The sequence below is a fragment of the Emericellopsis atlantica genome (genome assembly GCF_019669845.1).
Source record: "Emericellopsis atlantica unplaced genomic scaffold F5Z01scaffold_21, whole genome shotgun sequence".
NCBI lineage: Eukaryota > Fungi > Ascomycota > Sordariomycetes > Hypocreales > Bionectriaceae > Emericellopsis > Emericellopsis atlantica.
This window is the reverse complement of record NW_025764723.1, coordinates 168,100-188,278: the sequence shown is the minus strand read 5'-3', so window position 1 is coordinate 188,278 and position 20,179 is coordinate 168,100. Positions and strand designations below refer to the sequence as shown.

The window sequence follows — 20,179 nt, the reverse complement described above, 5'->3', positions numbered from 1 at the left end:
CCGTCATAAGCAATAGCGTAAGCAAGCTTTAAGCGTTCGCGAGTCTTTCGAGTAACGTTAGAAAAGCGACTAGATATAGCGTTAGTATATATAAGAAATAATAAAGGAGAAGGAATTAATAGGACTCACGAGTATAGACTAACGATTAGTTTTAATCGATTCTAGGGGCAGAATCTCGGGAGGGGAGATATCATATTACGACCTAGTATATAACCGTATACGCCTCTCACGTACACCCTACTTTTTCCTCTAATTATACTACTACGTATAAAGTATAGCTCGCGACCTTACCGTGAGCCTACGCTCTAATATTAACGCATAGCTCACTAGATCACGACGCTCCCGTAAGCCCTTACTTCTATAAACTAATATATAGGAAGCTACGCTTTACTATAGTCAGTCTCTACCTAGCTCCTTAGCTATTAATATAATTATCTACGCAAGATCCACTATCTCGTATATAGACTATAACCCGACCGCTCAAGTCAACGACATCCTAGTATACTCAGTTCAAACCCGACTTCTATTCTATCTACCCGGTAGCTAGTCTAGACCCGAACGTCACAGTTTGCTTCACCGGCAGCAGCTGATCAGGGACATGTCCCGTTTAAGCGGCCGGAAGCGGTAAAAAGACAAAGGTGACGGACTCGACGTTTCCATGAGCGTCATCACACACTACTTCTCTTCGCCAAACCTACGAGGAGGTCGCCAGATGCTTTCGGTGAGTGATTCGCCACGTCGAAACTCGCCATCAAGCCAGTGCTCTTACCACGCCCACCACCTAAGCCATTGTATGTCTGTCTTGAAACTCCAAAGATGATGCTCAGTGTGGTTCATCATATCTTGTGATACGTGTATGTTGAGACATCGCGTAAGTTCACACCTTCGGCCCAGCTGCCGGGAAGTACGTTAGTGGCGTCGACTTTGAATTTCGGCTCGGTATCGTCGGAAGCGTCAAGGACGATAAATGGCAACATAGCTGCAAGGACAGTCCCCTCTGCGCGATCTTGGTTAAAGGTCGCAACTTAATATCGACTGACCCAATTCAGTCGATCACGTCCCGCACCTGTGGTGTAGAATGGCCGGCAACGTGACCTAGAATGTCGTCCAAAACGTCACGTTGTTTATAGTCGAAACGAATGGTGGCACCCAAGGAGAGCAAGTGATCGTGGTGCCGGCTGCTTCATACGGCAATTGAGTTGCGGCAGCCCCAGCAGTGAAGGACCTGCAGAGCGTATATACGGACAGTGGTACTGTCGCCCCAGATGAGGATTAACTCATCCGCTTGCGCAGGTTTCTAGCCCTGCGGCACAGGCTAGGGCAGTTCCAAACCAAGATCGGCAGTTACAGTGTGAAACAACGTAAGAAGACTATCATTGACAGACACAGCCAGGAAAGCTGGGACAGTGAAGTACTGCTGGTGGTTGGCCTCCTGCGCCGTACGGCGAAAGGCGAATGCAGCAGCGCGGTCGCCTTCCTCGAGACGTTTTGTATCGCCTCCTGGGCCGACAGCCTCCGCGATGCCGGACACTCCTCTACTGCCGCTCGGACATGCGTAAGAGTCAATCAGCGACCCACCGTCAGCGCGATTTGATGCAGGTCAATTGGCGTGGATGCTGCCCAACGGACACGAATGACGACCTCGCCGTCCACAGGAGCAAAGACAGGCGATGAGACCTCAACCAAAGGTTCACGAAGACCGCCGAGGGCGGCGGCCCTCTGTGTGGAAGAAAGATCGGCCGCGCGGGCTGTTATCGTAGGACAAAGTTACATGTAGGCTTCGAGTAGAGATTAAATGCAACGCAACCTTCATGTTCGTTAGGACAATCTTTACGGGGGTTTGAGGGTTTGATGCTTCATAAGCACCACTCCTTATTCTGACTCTTGCAATGCAATGGGTAGTTTTTCAGAATCGAGTACTCCGAACGTAAGTTAGAATGCCAAGAGTACTGGCGTTTGAGTACAATTATGCTTTATAGTAGCCGTTCCTCGGCTGTCGGCACTGTCGGTCCGATAGGAGGGCGGAAGGTCCCTGCGTCGAGATTTAACGAATCGCTAGACAGTAGGAGGCCAAGGAAGCCGTGCGTGACAGAGTTAACAAGGATACAATACAGGGTATAAATTAAGGAGGAGGGATCCGGGAACCTAATTGTCTCAGGCCCCTCCATAATGCGCAGTCTTAGCATTTATCCTCTTCTCGTTACTTTAACTTCAGGGACCGGCACTGCCTTGGCGCGGTAGCATAGTAGGGCAGATAACTATAGTAGTAAAGATTTGATTCGTATTCCTGAGACTGTCACTTGACTGCTAATGAATAAGAACCATCGTTATCTGTGCCCACTTCTGTTATTCTTTCACTTGCTTTCTCATCCTGATTCTTCCTGGTTATTCTTGTCTCTCTCTATCCTAAACCAATTCTTTACCTTTGGTCTCCTTGACAGACTTTGACGCAAGCTTGCCATTATGTTGTTGTGGGGCACTCTTACCTCTCTTCTACCACTTTTCTCTACGGTCGCGGCTTCACCCGTCGGCCGACAGCTGGATGTTGACTGCTCTCCCGACTCATCGTCCGGCTTGAAGACTGAGTGCTGGGCCGCGCTCGAAATGGACAAGTACATCGCCGACTGGATGGCCGCCAACGGCACGGCAGCTGGATGCGACACTCTTGGGTTTGCCCAGTGTTATCTTCAGTTCAACGGTCTGACCACATTGACCTGTGATCGAATCACGTCTTCGACCTGTCCCCCTCCATCATCTAGGTTTGAATACTCTAGCGATCAGCATTTCTACGTAAGCTGTGCCCGGGCCTTAATTTGCCGGCCCATACTAACATGAGGGTCACCCTGACAGGCTCTGTGGAACATCTATGCCGTCTACCAATTCTTTACCCAGTACTCCCAGGCCCTCAGCAATGGAGCCTCTCTCGCAGGCCAGACAGTCGACAAGATTGTGGCCACGGTAGCGCCACCCGTCGAGGCCCAGCAGCCCGTTAGTTCTCTCATGAACGTCCTGGGATCTACCATTGGTGTTGCCAGCCTCTTCACGGGTGCCATCCCAGGCGATGCCGGCACGATACTCGGGCTCATACAAACCGGCCTGTCTCAAGCTCTTTTGGCCAAAAAGAATCTTCCGGAGACCTTGGTGAAATCCTCGCAGACGGCTAACGATCGCTTCATCCAGCTTGGCGACATTGGCTCATCCCTTGCCAACCTTGTCAAGGACTACCAGAACAACCTCCTCGAGACTGTTGCCTCTATTCAACGCGACCACACCCTATTCATCGCCGCCTGCGGCCAGGGCGGTTTCTCGCAGCGCGTCACCGCCTCCCTGACCATCCAGTCCGCCCAGCTCTATCGGCAACTACAGCTCTTCATCCTGTCGAGCGCGTTGAAGGCCAACGGCATCGTGTCGGCGAAGAGCACAGGGTTTGACGCACTGCAGGTTGCGACCCAAACTGATGCGATATCGTGCACGGCACTCAGCCCGGGCGGTTTCTGCAACCAATGGTGGCTCGATGGGGAAGGTAACACCTACTCCTTCCATAACCCCCGGGACACGCGCAACACACACATCGACTTGACCAAGACAATTGTTCAGGAGGAGTGGGCTACGCTGGACCAGGTCTTCAAGATTGAGGACTGCGCAGGAAAGGAGCCTGAGTTTGACGCAGCGTCCCTAGGCGTCAGCTGCTTGGTACGTTCCTGATGACACTGGCTTCCTATGCCCAGCTGACAAGAGAAACAGGCGACGCATGGATTCTGCGAGTGGAACTATCAATCTAACCTCCTCGATGCCAGGAGGGAGCCTCAGTTCAAGAATTGCCCGGATGATCCCAACTGGGGTTATCTTTGCAGCAGCTGGGAGAACCGAATCCTCGGTAAGTGCCGCCGAGCAAGAGAGAAAGACGTTCCTCGAGTCTCAGCTAACCACGTTATCATCTGTAGTACCCGAGTCGTACCTCGGCCCACTCCTTATTAAGGATAGGTTCGGAGGAAGTCAGATCTGCAAGAAGCGTAAGTCTGATAGGAAACTTTAGATGACCAATAGCTCATGGCTGCTTAGGTTAAACGACAGGATAAATAACCAGTTGGTTAGTATCCTATGCGAGACACTTAGTCCCCAGAGTTACTTTGGGAACTAACAAGCGTTGGAGTAATCGGCTGGACAGCACGAAGTGTCGAAGGCAGAGATTACGAACTACATCGGAGCCGTAGACGTGGCGACTTCTTTGTCACTCCTCATAGTATATATGAGACACGGCTTTCTGCTCTTCTTGCTTCTTGCTCTCATGGTTTGGTGGCCTTTATTTTCGCTGTCTTTGGTTTACTTTTAGCTAAGCAGAGACTATTCGCTCCGCCATTAGCCACAAATAGGTATTCCGAATATGAGAAAGTCCGGGGAGGGTTCTTATAGTAGTGACTGAAACTCAGAAGCGGCTGCGCCTCTTCTGCGACTCCAATTCATTGGGCTTTCGTCCTTGACAGTAGTATCGCAAGTCCATGAGCGATTATGCCGTGCAGGCGGACGGCACTATCGCCATGGACGGCGACGGCAACAACATGGGGATCAGCCAGATAGATGCATACGTCAAGGAGCAGAAGAGAACCGCGAAACGGTAATCCCGACCGGGGGAGCCTGTTAGCTCTGCCAATGTGGTTCCCGCAAGCACTCCCAACCCAACCTGACTAAAAAGCAAAAGAGGGCACTCGTGCTGAGTTAAGACGGCACAACAAAGTACTAGAACAAGTTTTCAAGGTCGTACGAGTTTGATAAGTTGCGAGACAAAAAGAAGTGGACTTGGGACCTTGTGTTAACTGGGGAGTCAAGGGGTTCACCAAACCACATGCAAGCGAACCCTTGCCGTATCTTGTCCTTTGCCCGAGCGTCTTTGGTCTGCGCCTGTTAAATAAGGGAAACAATTGGAAGTACAGGCTCCTTCAAGTTCCGTCGGCCAATCGACCATTGGGTCACGCTGTCGGGACTAGCTCGTGTGTACAATAGAGACGTCCATAGCTTCAGAACTTAAGCTCTATCTCACCTACCCTAGATAATTTTTTCCACGGACAATTCCACCTCGTCCACGGCGGCTTTGAATCTTATCCTCCCAAAATTGGGGGGTACGACATCGTGGACATTCTGTATGAGACGTACACCTTGTCTAGCGTCAACACAAGACATATGCTCAGATGGCCGTCGCCCTCCTAAACACGCTGGAGCAGGAAACATACGGCATCATCTCGAACTGGCACACGGGTCACGCTGCAACAGACAAAAAATGACAACGACGCAACATGAACGCAGATAGCTATCGATATCTCGTGGTCTATCATAGCTCGTTTCCATGAGCGCAATCAAACCTCGTCTCTCCCATGCTCTCTTCCCGAAACCCATGCCTTTGAGCGACCAAGGACCTGGCTAGCTGCCTCGCACTCTCCCTGTCGCTGCTCCCGGGAGGATATGACTGGTCGAGCACGTGCTGGAGGAACTCAGCAACCTCCGTCTGGCCATGATGCCGGGCCTCTTCCACTGTAGTTCTTCCCGCGGCATTCCTCGCTTCGATGAATCGAATCATCTCTGCTTCAAAGGGAAATGTCTATTCGTTCTCCTCGACTGAACCATTGCGGTCATACTCCCCTGGCTCGTCCCCACCGTGTGACGTTCGGGTCTAGACTAGCTACCGGGTAGATGGAATAGAAGTCGGGTTTGAACTAAGTACACTAGGATATCGTTAACTTAAGCGGTCGGGTTATAGTCTATATATAAGATAGTAGATCTTATATAGATAATTATATTAATAGCTAAGGAGCTAGTAGAGACTAACTATAGTAAAGCTAGGCTTCCTATATACTAAGTAAATATTATATAGTCGACGATAGTCGATTATTATTTACGAGCGCCTTTCTAGTATAGTCGAGTCGCTAGTCGCGTATAGTCGTTTACTATATATAGTATACGAGTGACGTATAATAGGAGGAAAAAGTAAGGGGCACGTGAGAGGCGCATACGGTCGCATGTCGGGTCGTAACACCCCGTTAAGCGTATCGCGGCCCTTAAAGTTACGTAGAACTGCCCTAACTAATGGAAGGCCCCCGGTGCGCGCAGCGACATGCAGCCCATTATCACCCTGCATGTTCTGGTGCATAAATAAGATATGCCTATCACGAGGCTGTTGGTAGCGTGCACGCCCGAATCCGCAGGTCGGATAGAAACTGCACGCCTCGAGAGCTCCGATACGGCCCGATCGGACAATGGCATGGACGAGCGAGTCGCCCGTCTCTGGGTCAATAGCCTGAAACCAAATATCAACACCATCGGCTTTGTACCTCCTATAGGTAAATGTTTCGCGCAAATCACTGTGGTCCGACACTTCCAGACTGGGAACCGTGTGGAGAATGTCCCGGATGAGCGGCGAAGGAAGGGGGCCAGGCGGACTGGTGGACAGACACCTGATGGTAGGGATTAGATCGACAGGAGCGGGTAGGGTCGGACGGACTATAAGAAAGCGGGACTCGGACGCCGAGGAAGAGATGCTACCATGGCGACGGGTTGGCTCCTCATCAGATGAGTCAGTTGGTTCTGAGTCGGCGGCGGCTGGGCTCTTGGCCTCGTCAGACGAATCATCTTCCCTGCCGTCTCTGAAGAATCTAGACATGTCGGTTTAGTATGTTTTTTCTGAGGCGTGGGACAGTGATGCAGAAGAAGGGCGGAAGGTTATGTCTTGCCGAGTGCGAGTGGTAGGATTAAAATACTGCTGCCAAGACGTCTATCTTCGCTGGTTGGTTATGTCCTACGTTGAGTCATATAGTGATGCCTACAGCCAACCCATACGTAGTAGGTAGGTGACTCATAGTGCAACTCCGGCTTAGAGGACCGGATTCACGACGATTGAAGATTCCTCTGGAATTATATGCCCTGAAACCTGCATTGAAAGTGGGGAGCTGTTTGTATTTAGGTGTCTTTCTTGAGCGCAACTATTACCTACTTGACTGAGTGACTCCCTACCCTAAATTGTGTAGCGAAAGTTCGGATCGCCCTCAATAACCATCTCGCCCTTGTCCGCCTTTTTGTTGCACCTCCGAAAGTATACCGCATTGATTGCCACAATGAGGATCACGAGCAGACTGCACGACATGCAGGCGTAGACTCCCGGGCGGTACTGTGGCGAGTCTTGGCGGCGGAAGACGAGGGACCGGGTGATACCACCGATGCCGCCGAAGCCGATGAGAGTGGCGGAACAGAAGGCGCGCTTCCAGTGTCCGCGGATGTTGTTCGCCTGGTAGGCCATGCACGTTGAGATGCCACCGGGTCCGCTGATGCAGATGAGGAAAGTGCTGAAGTAGCATACACCTGTGTTCTGAGCAAAGCCCTGTGATGGAGGTCAGTGGATGCACGGATATGGCAGGCAGAGGGCTTACGAGAAGTGGTAGGCCAACGAGGCCAAGGGCTGAGTTGATGAAAAGAAGTGGACCGCGGATGCGGTACTTTTCCCCAACCCAGGCGACCGCAAACATAAAGGCGGCGGCAGCAAAGTAAGGAGGCGTCGAGAGGTACTGGGACTTTTCTACCGACATGTCCATGTTCTCCCTTAGAATAATGGGCAGAAAGAAAGAGAGCGAAGAGGTGATGGTGGTGCAGCAGCTGAACAGGGGCAATCAGTACACTTATCGACCGACGATTTTGACCAACCTCGACTGGTTGGCGGGGATATGGGGATTGAAACGTACAAGAGACACAGGGCAAATCCCCAGATCTTCAGGTCCAGCCCGGAAGAGGCCCAAGCCCTGAGATTCCACGGCTCGCCTGCGGCATCATTACGGTCGGTGTTGATGCGGCGCAGAATGAATGCAATCTCATTCCGGCTTAGGAAGCGCCAGTGCTTCTTGTTCAAGGCTTTGTCCGGAAAGTCGACGATGAAAATCCATCCCGCAATACCGAGTATGCAGGTGATGATGCCCTCGATGATGAAGATCCATCGCCAGCCGCGAATGTCGGCAAGGCCCTCCATTTGCTGAAGCCCGTAGGCGAGCACGCCACCGAGACCAGAAGCGATGGTGCCCATGAGATAGAAGACGGCGTAGCGCTTCTGCGTGTCGTAACGAGAGTACCACGTTGAGATGAGGTAGACGCAGCCGGGGAAGAATCCGGCCTCGAAGAGTCCCAGTACGAGGCGCAGTGCAACAAGGGAGTACCAGTGGTTTATGAAGCCGAAACCGATCTGTTTGATATGTGTGAGCCTAGGCCATGCCACCAAAACCAGAACGGTCGCTTACCATAACCACGCCCCACGCAAAGCAAAGACCAGAGAGGAAGTGCTTGGGGCCAGTCTTTCTGGTAAGGATGGTGGCGGGAGGCTGAAAGATGCTGTAGGTGATGAAGAAGACCAGGGTCGTGATGGACTACGGGAGAGCCGGTTAGTATCAGAGTACAATTGACCTTTTATCCAATGCGTGCGACTCACATAGCGGAAGCCAATGCTCAGTTCCAGATCGACCCTCATGCCAGCGATTGCTGCATTGGAAAGGTTCGTCCGGTCGATGAGGCTCACGCAGTAGATGGCCCCAAGCATGACAACGAGACGCCTGTCGATGCGATGAATGATGGCGCGCTGCTCCTTGAGACTGAACTCAGGATCATCTTCAATGTTGCCTTGCATGGCACGAGCCTCTTCGATGGTCTCGGTTCCGTTGTCTGGTGTTTTGGAAACGTCGTCTGGCTTCAGGTAGGTAGTCATGATGGCGGTGTGAAAACTTGAACTGAAAAGTCTGCTGATTGACGATGGACAACTGAATGAGAACCGTTCGCCATCTTTAAGTAAAATCTTCCGATACCCTTAGCTGAAACCCTTGCTGCTTCCCGCAGAGAGCTCAACCTGGAGCTTGAGTCCTTTTCCGCATCATGGACTCGGACCCCAGATTGTGGGTAGGCAACGCACGGGGTCATCATATTGTGGGGTATGCGGGAAGAAAGTTGGGGAAACGGAGGTTACCACCAATCAACATGGCTTCCGACGACTTCCGACGTAGCATACATGCAAGCTGCCTGACTTGGGGACCAAGGCAAATCAATAGTACGCTACTTACTCCGCATGTAGCTGCGGTGAGATCACGAGAGGAGGGTAGCGGCTGCGAAGGTATATCCCCGATGATCATTAATTAATATTGGCATCCTGAGAGCATGTGTCCCAGCCCTTTGATATTCTAGACTTATCCTCCGAATGACCCGTCCCGCAATGCTACGAAGGGGTCGTGCCCGGGGCCGAAGATGGCGTCCAGATCCATGGCCTGGCTGAAAAGCGGCATCTCGCCATCCAGAAACATGTTTGGGACTGCCATCATTTGCGGCAGAAGACTTCCGCTCGCGTCCCTGTTGTTGAGTGCGGAAATATCATCGTCCACAGTTAGCCCGCCTTGACCCCTCATCTCGCTGAAGCCTTCATTTGCGCTACCTGCAGACATTGCGAGGCGTCCTAGTGTCTCTGCCAACTGGCCCACCCAGCTTTCGCGGTCCTTGTACTGGAGGAACAAGCGCAGCACGAGCTCCCAGGATGCATCCAGCTCCACAGGCCCTACCTGAATGCGGACTTCGGGACAAAGGCGCGCGGCAAGGAGAGCCGTCGCAGCGGTGTAGAGATACAGTACATTATTCCACCAAGTGTTGGTCAAGTCGACCCCTTGCGGAGACATTCCTGGATCGGACCCCCAACTTGAGCCGTGGCAGTGGTATGTACCCACGATCCGGAGGGTTTCCTGAGCGGCGGCAACGCAAGAGACGGCACACTGAACGGCGATGGAGCGGGTGAGGAGGCAGGTTGTCGCCTTGTCGACAGATGCGTTTGGCTGTGGAGAACGGAGGAGGTTCGAGAGGAGAGGTCTTAGCAGTGCGGTTCGGGCTTGGTACAACCTGTCATTCAGTGTGCGCATCAGCCATGCACATGTACTTGTAGTTTCTGTTGTGCGCGCGCGTTATGGCGGTTACTCACCTCTGATGTAGTATGACGGCGTGACGCTGCTGTACAATGTCCATTGTGGAGGCAAAAACTTCCGGAACTGAGAGCTCCGGCGGGAGTGACCTTTGGAACGCCTCCAGCGACCGCTCGTGTCGCAGAACTTTATCCATGATAGAAAATCCCAGCGCGCCATGGGGTTGGACAGGTGCCTGAGATCCATGATCTGGCTCTTCCGCGTCCAAGGAGGCAAAGTCGTTCAGTGCGCGACCGATCACCATGTAGAGCTCCAGGCACTTGTGCAGAAAAGCTGACGCCATGTCCTCGACCTGCTTCTGACGGGAGGTCTCCAAAGCACCGTCGGCGGCGGCAGCGCCCACGGTCCACGATAGACACCAGCTTGCTTCCTTTTGGCTGACCGTCATAGATCGGCCGTACGTCATGCAAAGTATGCGATCCCAGACGACGCATAGTTTCCACACCCGCACGCACAGACGAAGCGCCCGTGGATCATGTATAGCCGCCGGTGTGTCCGGACGATGCAGCCCCAGCGATTGTGCTATGCGAATCGCCATGCCAGCATACATCCAGCATTGCTCTGGGTGCAGCGAGTGTAGGTATTCGGCGACGAGGAGGGCAGCCTGCATGACGGGAATAGAGACGGGGCGCGTCCGACCGCGGTTCAGGAGCTCCAAGACGCGACCGCAGTACCGTGCTGATGCCCTCTCTCTAGTCGCCACGTTGAGTGGGGTGTCGACGCGCGAGGCTATGGCAAATATCATGTTGGCAATGGACAGAAAGATGCGACCTGGAGGGTCACGGCCCCCAGTCCAGAGCGCGTTGTACGCATCGGTGGTCTCCGCCACGTCGGAAGTCGGGAATACTGGGTGGGAAGAGCTCCCAGTACGTGGCCAGTAACGCGTCGGCCTTTGCGCGGCGAGGGAGCTCGTAGTCAGCCTCGTCGAGCTTGTCTTGGGGAGAGTGGAAGATGAGCTTGTTGTGGCGTTCCAGGGCGACACTTTGAAACGGATGAGTCGGTCTCCTGTCGTCGCCGGACGCTTCCCCAGCCGTTGATGCTCCTGCGAGGCGAATGTTGGACGCAAGAGGGCCGACGCTGGCCGTTCCTAGGGCGTGGCGACGGCCTCGACATTGCAGGTCGAGCTCAATCCTCCTGCCGACTTGGCCGTACCAAGCTGGTTCGCGCGAGTCCGCTGGGAGAGAGAGACACGGTGACGGACCTTGAGATGTTGCGCTGGGTTGTGAAAAGGCCGGGTCATCTTGGAACTCTTGATGTTCGACACTCGAGTCTGGGACTGGAACTGGGACTGGGACTTGGATTGATGAGGCTGGATTCTCTGCATTGGGCCACCGAGTCGGACTGTGCCTCTGAGTCTGCACCCTCGTCTTTGTCTGCGTCAATGTCGCCCGCGACGACAAGGACCTGCCGTCGACTGCACCCCACTCACAATGGCTTGCATATCCTTCGCCATGTTCAGTCGCATTGGCCGTGCAGCGCGGCAGACGGGGCGGTTGCCGTCACACTTGACCTTGCGACGGCGACAGGGCAGGCATGCGGAGGTGACCTTTGTCCGCTTGGCCTGTGTTGCCGTCGTGGCATGATCCGAAGGTGGTGTCCGCTTCGGCTGCAGCGTCTTGGGCGCAGGTTCCATTGTGCAACGGTCTCGCAAATGTCAATCAATCGTCGCAGTCGGGACGGGGGATGTCGAGGACTGGAAAACAGGATCGCCATGGGGATTTGATCAAATGGAGGTCACCTTTTCCGCGTGATCGCGTCCAGACTCCAGAGTCTCCAATTTCCGAGACCCAACGAGTCAGTTCCGAGATCCTAACGTTGGCCATGGCAGAGCCGGTCAATGCGCTCGGCCGCCCTCTGTAGGCTAGAATGGAGTCGCGTCCTGGAGTCCAGGACTCCAGTCGGCACGCCGTCGCTAACATGAACATACCCCAACCTGCAAGTCGCCACGCGGATCGATTAATGTCATATCCGGGTGAACTCGACCGATGCTTATTCCTCGCTCCCTAGACCAAGATGGATCCGGGGGCCATAAGTACCCTTGCCTGGCCATGTCGCCACTCGACAGCCTTCATTTGTGCCCCCAACTGTCGCAACCATCAATCTACGACACACGGACATGTCTCCTGCCGCGCTCCTCTCCAGTCCTGGCCCCGAGCCTGAGGCCCGGGACTTTAGTCTCACCGCTCCCAATTCGCCTAGCCTCAAGAACGACAAGAACGACCAGAACAACTACGACGTGATCATAGTCGGCGGCGGCTTCGCGGGGGTTGGTGCTGCCATCGGAGCCCGACAGGCTCTTCCCACTGGTCGCATTCTCGTCCTCGAGAGCGAGAGCTGTCTCGGGGGCGCCGGCACTCCACGAGGCGTTTACTCGCTCTGCGGGCTATGGACCTGCACGGACAGGCCTCCGCGGACCGTCGGCGCTATCTGGGACGACTTGCACAAGCTCCTCCTCGAGACGGGTGCGACTACCCTCAAGCCCACGCGTCATCGCGGCGTCTTCTAGGTCCTCGAGCCCGAGGGCATAAAGTATACGCTCGACGTCCTCCTTGCCGAGTACGATATTGATGTTGTCCTCTATGCACCCGTTGTCTCCGCCATCCGCTGTCGCGAAACCAACCGCATCACCTCTGTCAAAATCCAAGAGCGCCGTGGCCCGATAACCTTTTACGGGCGCGCCTTTGTCGACGCCTCGGGCGACGGCGACCTCGCTTACCATGGCGGTGCCTCCATACGATACGGCAACCACGGCACAATTAACGTCGGCACCCTCTCTACGCGCTTCGGCGGCCTCAAGCACGCCAACCCCTCCGCCGAACTCTGGAAGTAGGCCATTCTCGCCGCAAAGACGGCCGACCCCTGCCTTACGGCCAAGCTCCCCAAGGTCTCGAGCGTCCAGGTCCGCCTCCCGCAGTCAGGCGACGTCACGACTTACCTTGCCTCGGCAACTTACGACGCCCGCGATGCCCGCAGCATCACCCGCGCCGAGCAGGTCGGCAAGGCTCAGGCTCTGAAGTACCTCCGCATCCTCCGCCGACTGCCAGGCCACGAGGGCATGTACCTTGTGTCGAGCGGCCTAAACTTTGGCACCCGCGAGTCGCGACACGTTAACGCCCGGTATTAGTTACGCGCCGAGGACATTGAAGAGAAGACACGCTTCGAGGATACAATCGCCGTGTGTGGCTGGGGTATGGAATGGCACGACGTGACGGCTGAGAATTGGGCGTCGACTTTCACATTACCGCCACACGGCGTTTTCGAGATTCCCTTGCGGTGTCTGATAAGTATCGATACCCCGAACCTGATGACCGCTGGGCGGTGTCTTGATGGTGATCGCAGGGCGGGCAGCGCGGCGCGGGTCATGGGCACAGGACTGGCCACGGGGCAGGCAGCGGGAGTCACTGCTGGGTTCATCGCAGCCAACGGGACGTTCCCGGATATAAAGAAAGTGCAGCATGTCCTCCGGCGCAATGGAGCTATTGTCGACAGCGATCACCTTCCCGATGGGATTAAGCTATAGAAGGCTGTGGGTATAGTGCAGGAGTCTTGTTATTATTCATAGCTATTAACCATTCGTGGTGTATATTTCCGAGAGAAGGTATCTTACCTATTAGAGGCCGTAGCGACGAGGCTTTCGTCGGGAATAGGTGCTATTGGTTTGTATGCCAGTGTTATCGCAGAGGCGGTGATTACACTATGATCGATAAGGGCGAGGATAACGCGAGCTCGGCTTCTTACGGCTCAGGAGTCAGGGGATATTTAACCCGAGAATGAAAACAAATGGTATAAATGCATAAACGACTCTCCTAATCTTAGCGTAGGTAGTTACTGTAGTAATCACTACTATAAGAAGTTAAACAACAGCCCCCACGGAGATCACTATAGCCCTTACTTTTAGCTCCCTAGCGAATGGCAGTCTGAACTCCTGCACGCCGTCAATATTCTCTTCGCTAGTCGTTCCTGGGACGTAGGTTACCTTTGTCGAGGCTTATCTTGTCCAGAACTACTCTGTCTCCCTCCCTTATAGGGAATATACGTCCCACGGAGCAATGAATTTGCGTAACGTAACGTTTTGCGTAACGTAACGTTTTGCAATGTCAGTATTACTTACACTCATCCGGGCTACGACGACAATGTTAACATCTAGTCATGGCTGCCCACTAGAGATAGCTCGTGGAATGGTCGCCTGCAGGGCACCGGCGACGGGGGCTATCTCGCCGGCTTGCAAGAGCGAAACGCCGCTGGCGCGATATATGACGGGTACGCTATAGCGTCCACGCATAGCGGCCACCGGCTAAGCAATCCCGGCGATAGCTCCTGGATGCTTAAGAGTCCCGGGAATATCGATTGGCCGCTGGTGTACAATTTTGCCGACTTATCCTTGGACGAGCTCGCTAGCTACGGCAAAGCGGCGACGGTAGCATTTTACGGCAGTCCTCCGCTATATTCCTATTTCAACGGGTGCTCGACGGGTGGACGGCAGGTCCTAATGCTCGCTTAGAGGTACCCGGAACGAGACCTGTGGAAGCGGGAAGACACTTGCGCTTCCGTTCTACATGCGGTAGATTAAGAATTCCTAGCACAATGAAGTCGGGCATATTAAAGTAGCTCTCGGTCTCTGGTTATGGATGCGCTAGGCGCGGACCAAATACTCGCTACGAAAATAACTCGTGGGTTCGCGAATAACGAAACGACCTAACGCAGAGCTAAAGCCTACTAGCGATACGGTCGTTTGCCTTACTAGAAGGGAATAATTATGATAAGCGTTGAATCCGCCCGGCCGAGAAACATTGCCGTGATTACAATGGCCCTGTAAGAGAACTCTCGAGGTTAATTATCCTTTATGGCGACTTAGGAAGCCGAAAGAAGTCTTTTCAGGCTTGTTAGGCGTAGGGCGTTGGGATGCAGCCCGTTAGAAGTCTCTACTAGCTATTCGCTATTGGGCCGTTCTAGAACCGCGGACATACCCGGTTGTCTTTACTACCTAGACATAGTAAATCACGTAGCGGTGAGGCGCCGACTAGCGGCATGTTACAGCGATCTAAGCGTCCGCGGCGTCTAGCTAAATAGTTAGCTCCCTGCGGCTGTGAAATAGTAACTAAATCCTAAGCGCTAAAGCTAAAACATCTCGGGCCTCTACGTTTGATGCCTATCTCCCCTATACATACATAACACATGTCGTCGCCTCGACTTGCTTAAGTCCTCACTATCTTTTTTCGCGCAATCTATATCTCGCTGCTCCGGCGACAAAAGGCCCGTGGGCCCTGGCGACTTACTGACTTACCGACTTGCGAACTTGCAGTTCCCGACTACCTGGCTTCCTGTAATACGAGTGCAATCATTGCTAATGTATCTGCTGCCCGCCGCGATAATAAAGACCACTGCTACTTGCACGTCACTAACGCCCACGGCCGAGATCGCTTTAGCCCCACGCACAATCACCGCCGGACCCATCTTTCCGTCTATATTAGCGTGGTTAACTTATAATATCTAATACGATTCAGAATGCGCCGATATCTTATTATTGCGAGGCGTTAATAGTAATTACTTACTATACTCGTCCCTAGCAGGCTTTTGCTCCCTAATATCAACCGTCGTAAACATCCTGGCCCCCATCTCCCTCGATTATGTCTCCTTCGTCTCCCTCGACTTTGGTGGCCTTAGACCTAATGCTATCCTTCCTTATCCCATAGGAGACCCCGCTCGCTTTTCCGACTGCCTGCGTGCAGGGTCTTAGCAGCTGCTAGGGTTAAAGGAAACCGGGGGATACGACACTTTCTATACCGCCTCCTTAGGGACCGGCCCCGGCGAGTTAAAGGTGCTATTTTCCACTGTTAATGTGCCGATGACGACCTGGGTCCCTACCTTTAATTGTGTTCCCTCCGGCCCGTACCGCCTAGAGCACTAATGGACCTGCTACGACCCCGATGACTACTAGGCGGCCGATGGTTTAGTAGTGTGGTATCTAACGCACTACTTCGTGCGAATGGACGGTACTCACACGAGCACAATCACGAGGGACGTCGAAATATTCTCTCTAGACGCAACGCCGACCCCGGTCACTATATATAGGGCCGAGGTGTTTCTGGAGGCGGGCGCGGTGGCACTCCTCGAGAAGATAATATTCTTCCCTAACGGATGGGTTATCACGGCCCGTGACGGGAGCGGCGTCACGTGTCCCTATCTCGGTCTCATCCTCGGCACCTTTGCTATTGTTAACGTTATGTCGATGGCCATGTCGGCTATCCTAGGAGACAGGCGCGTTATTAACAAAATCACGTTTAGATAGCTAGGCCGCTCCGACGAGCCGGGAAACACAGTCTACTTTATGTGGGTCGTGCCGCTGGTTCTGCACCTCAGCGCTAATGCTATCATTGCCCTGCTCCTTACTAATAATGATAAGTACGCTGCGGCTTTCACGATACCGGAGCTGACCCTCTTCTTTATCACGCGTCCGAGGGCGGGCTAGATCCCGGTGGCTATCCTCGGGTATGTCTATCCCTTTTATAAGGCGGCTATGTTCTCTAACTATATTTCGGAGCTAGTCTTGCAGCTGGCAGGGCTTTATATCGTTATTAAACTTGTCTTATATGAGAACTTTGATTCGGCTATTAGAGGGACGATTGACGATATACAATACTCGGCCGACCCTTATTCGCCTATCTTCTATAGTGGGGCTCTGGCTTACTTGATCTTCGCCGCCGTGACTATCCTGTGTATCTTGTTCTTCTGCTGCTTTCGGTCGACAACGGTAGCTAAGTGTATCCAGGTGGGTATGTTCATGGTCTGGGCATTAAGCTGGGTATTCTAGGGTGGTTACGTTAGATATGCTAACGAACTATGAGTTAATAGCTTCTTTCCTATTTTTATCACGCTCCGGACTAATTATTCTTACTTAGATACTGCCCTCCTAGTTGTGACGTTCGGGTCAGACTAGCTATAGGGTAGGTAGATCTAAGGTCGGTTTATAAACTAAGTATACTAGGATGTCGTTAACTTAAGCGGTCGGGTTATAGTCTATGTGCGAGATAGTAAATCTTGCGTAGATAATTGTATTAATAGCTAAGGAGCTAGTAGAGACTGACTATAGTAAAGCTAGGCTTCCTATATCCTAAGTGAATATTATATAATCGACGATAGTCGACTATCGTCTACGAGCGCTTTTATAGCGTAGTCGATTATAGTCGCTAGTCGCCTATAGTCGTCTATCCTACGTAGTATACGGGTAATATATAATAAGAGGAAAAAAGCGGGGGTTATATAAGAGGCGTATGCGGTCGTATATTAGGTCGTAATATAATATCTCCCCTTCCGAGATTCTATCCTAGAATTAGCTAAAACCCGTTAGCCGTCCGTCGTAAGTCGTATTCGGTAACTTCTTTTTTTTATTATACCTAACCGTATATAGAAACGTCCCTCTTCTTATAAGAGAACTAACGACTCGTGTCGCGCTATCTTAATTAAAGTTATTTATCTTAACGGTTCTAAGAGCGAGATGCCCTATACTCGTTATTATCGCGCTAAGCGCGTTTATCGTATAAGTAGTGATTCTCGTTATTATATATCGTGTATCGAAATAAAGAAAACTTATAATAATACTAGCGTAGCGTCGTATCGTGAGTACTATATATATTTTTCGTGTATATACTAACCTATGTTTTAGTAACGCGTGCGGTGTCTAAGTAGAAACGAGTAGAAGCGGATTTAGAAAAGTCCGAGAGGGAGCTCTAAGAGGCTCTAGGGCGCGTTTAGCGCCTTTATCGCTAACGAGAACTACTTCGAAATCGGACCTCGGAGTTAGTATCTCGTGGTATACGTAAGTTAGATAAGGAGGATAGGGTGCGTTCTTAGGAAGAGGCTATTCTTAAGGAGCAGTAGGTAGTTAGGCGTGCTTAGGAGTTAGGTACGTTTAGGGTTATCGATTAGAGCGTAATACCCGATATATTTCCCTTTAATAATACTATCGTAATAGGTAACGGTAATTCTTAAGGTATTTAGCGGGTTCTTATATATTTTCGCTACTTATATAGCCTTTTTATTTAATAAAGTATTTGACTTCTCTATCTATTGTTTATTTATCGATAATTCGTTCTAGTTCGTAGAGTTCTTCGAGGACTTCTAGTTCGTAGTTTATTTTTACGTTTTATAGTGCTTTTTCGAGTAATAAGATATAAAAAACTAGGTATATTCTTATACTTAAGGGTAGCGAAAGCTTATAGTTAGTATCTAAGATAACTTCGTCGATTTTAAATAATCTAAGCTTTTTATAGTCGAGCTTTAGTAAAGGTCGAGTTATTATAAAATTTTTGCGTAGTAGGTAGACTATATCTCCCCTCCGAAAGATCGGTCCCTTCGATCTTTTCTTATTATAGTATTTCGATATTCGTATATATACGAATTCGAGCTATCTTCTTATATATTTATATAGTAAGCGTAGTTAGTCTGCTTTAAGTATTGCTTTTTTAGTAAGAGGTCTATCCCTTGGTGTTTTACTGCCGAACTCGGGCTTATATCCGTAGTTCGTATAGAATAGTAAGATTTAAGTTAATTCTATAGGTGCGCTATTATAGGCGAGTTAGGCGAGTAGTAATTTCGAGACCTAATCGTCTTATTCGTAGTTAATATAGTACCGTAGGTATTATTCTAGTATCTAGTTTAATTTTTCTATCTATCTATCCGTCTAAGGGTAGTAAGCTATGCTAAGCTTATATTTAGTTCCGAGCTAAGCTATTAGAGCTTGCTAGAACTTCGAGGTAAATATCGTTCCTCGATCCGAAATAATTTCTTCCGGAAGGCCGTGGTTAGCTACGATATATTTAAGTACTATATATACGTGTGTTTCTATATCTATTGCTTCTTAGTATAGTAGGAAATATCCGAATTTGCTTATTTAATCTATAATAATGAATATACTATTATATTCGACGTTAGATCCTAGTTCCTTTAATTTAGGTAGTTTCGTAATATAATCGAAGGCTATTAATTCCTATAGTCTTAAAGGTACTAGTAGTGGCTTTAGTTCTCTATATAGTTTATACCGTATAGCCTTACTATATATATAGTCTTCGTATTATCTGACGATACGTATAACGTTTACTTTAATTCCTTAGTAGTCGTACGTTCGTTATATTCGTTCGAGAGTCTTCCTAACTCCTTAATATCCTACCGTAGGGTGCGTATAAATATTAATTAAGATTTTATCGCGTAGCGGCGGTAGTATCTAGAGTAGTCTATTCCTAGTAGGTCCTTTTCCTATTTCTATTATATAGTCGTCCGGTACTTCCTTTTCGTGTTTAGATACCTAATCTAGTATTTTATCATAGTATATAATATTTACTTCGACTCTAAATATAAGGAGGTTAAGTACTATTTATATATAGTTTCTTTTATTATTTTATTAAAGTATCTAGCCTTTTGCTTTTTATACTTCGGTATCGTAGTCTAGTCGGCGGCTAAGTACGTTTACTCTATCGTTTTCCGATCCTTTCCGATAGATAATTTTAATATCGTATTCGGCTAGGAATTTAGCGTATTATACTTATCGTAAGCTAAGTTCTTATATCGTAGCGAAGTAGGAGATATTTTAGTAATTAGTATAAACCTTAGTCCTAAACTTCGTTCCTAGTATATAATGCTTAAATTCTTTAATAGTGGCGATAATTACTAAGAATTCTTTATCGTAGATAGGGTAGTTTAGTTCCGCGCTATAGAGTTTCTTCGAAAAGAAGGCGATTAGTCGTAGATTGCCGTTATTGTCTCGTTAGCTAATCTACGCTCTTATAGCGTAGTCCGATGCGTTTGTTTCTAATTCGAGTGGCTTTTCGGGGTTATAGGTTATAAGTATAGTATTAGATATTATACTATCTCGTAATATTTCGAAAGCCTTCCTTTATTCTTTTCCGAAGTAGAACTCTTTTTTTCCCTTTATAAGTTCTATAAGTAATGCTACGATCTTCGCGAAGTCGCGTATAAAGCGCTAATAGTAGTTTATAAACCCTACGAATACTTATACTTCCTTAAGGTTATTTTCTAGTAAGGGCTATTCCTTAATTATATTAATCTTTACTTATTTTATTAGGATTTCGTTTAGTCTAATTATATATCCGAGAAAGATAGTCTCTTATATATAAAACGCGTACTTCTCTAGGTTAACTAAGAGGTTCGTATCTTAAAGTATTTTTAGTACCTAATAGACGTGT

At 50.3% G+C, this 20,179-nt stretch overlaps 6 protein-coding genes across 6 annotated transcripts; 3 read left to right on the top strand and 3 right to left on the bottom strand.

The window, feature by feature from the left end:
* Positions 1-2,463: 2,463 nt before the first annotated feature.
* On the top strand, positions 2,464-4,036 carry F5Z01DRAFT_690666 (uncharacterized protein; the record flags this gene model as incomplete). The annotated part of the gene is made up of 4 exons (XM_046266124.1): positions 2,464-2,790; positions 2,851-3,693; positions 3,745-3,877; positions 3,945-4,036. The coding sequence occupies 4 exons, from the start codon at positions 2,464-2,466 to the stop codon at positions 4,034-4,036; spliced, it is 1,395 nt and encodes a 464-aa protein (XP_046116350.1).
* Positions 4,037-5,857: 1,821 nt separating this feature from the next.
* On the bottom strand, positions 5,858-6,734 carry F5Z01DRAFT_660663 (uncharacterized protein). The gene has a single exon (XM_046263842.1). The coding sequence runs from the start codon at positions 6,650-6,652 to the stop codon at positions 5,888-5,890; it is 765 nt and encodes a 254-aa protein (XP_046116349.1). The 5' UTR covers positions 6,653-6,734; the 3' UTR covers positions 5,858-5,887.
* Positions 6,735-6,930: 196 nt separating this feature from the next.
* On the bottom strand, positions 6,931-8,910 carry F5Z01DRAFT_660662 (major facilitator superfamily domain-containing protein). Its single transcript, XM_046263841.1, has 5 exons — positions 8,459-8,910; positions 8,271-8,396; positions 7,725-8,215; positions 7,416-7,638; positions 6,931-7,366 (listed from the first exon to the last, which is right to left on the bottom strand). The coding sequence occupies exons 1-5, from the start codon at positions 8,729-8,731 to the stop codon at positions 7,004-7,006; spliced, it is 1,476 nt and encodes a 491-aa protein (XP_046116348.1). The 5' UTR covers positions 8,732-8,910; the 3' UTR covers positions 6,931-7,003.
* Positions 8,911-9,203: 293 nt separating this feature from the next.
* F5Z01DRAFT_638296 (uncharacterized protein) lies at positions 9,204-11,613 on the bottom strand (the record flags this gene model as incomplete). Its single annotated transcript, XM_046262355.1, has 4 exons — positions 9,204-9,900; positions 9,980-10,709; positions 10,810-11,353; positions 11,410-11,613. 4 exons carry the CDS (start codon positions 11,611-11,613, stop codon positions 9,204-9,206), a joined length of 2,175 nt encoding a protein of 724 aa, XP_046116347.1.
* A 235-nt stretch (positions 11,614-11,848) lies between these two features.
* Positions 11,849-12,591, top strand: F5Z01DRAFT_227940 (uncharacterized protein). The gene has a single exon (XM_046258275.1). The coding sequence runs from the start codon at positions 12,097-12,099 to the stop codon at positions 12,484-12,486; it is 390 nt and encodes a 129-aa protein (XP_046116346.1). The 5' UTR covers positions 11,849-12,096; the 3' UTR covers positions 12,487-12,591.
* Positions 12,592-13,813: 1,222 nt separating this feature from the next.
* Positions 13,814-14,711, top strand: F5Z01DRAFT_660655 (uncharacterized protein). The gene has a single exon (XM_046263840.1). The coding sequence runs from the start codon at positions 14,302-14,304 to the stop codon at positions 14,479-14,481; it is 180 nt and encodes a 59-aa protein (XP_046116345.1). The 5' UTR covers positions 13,814-14,301; the 3' UTR covers positions 14,482-14,711.
* The last annotated feature ends 5,468 nt before the right edge of the window (positions 14,712-20,179 follow it).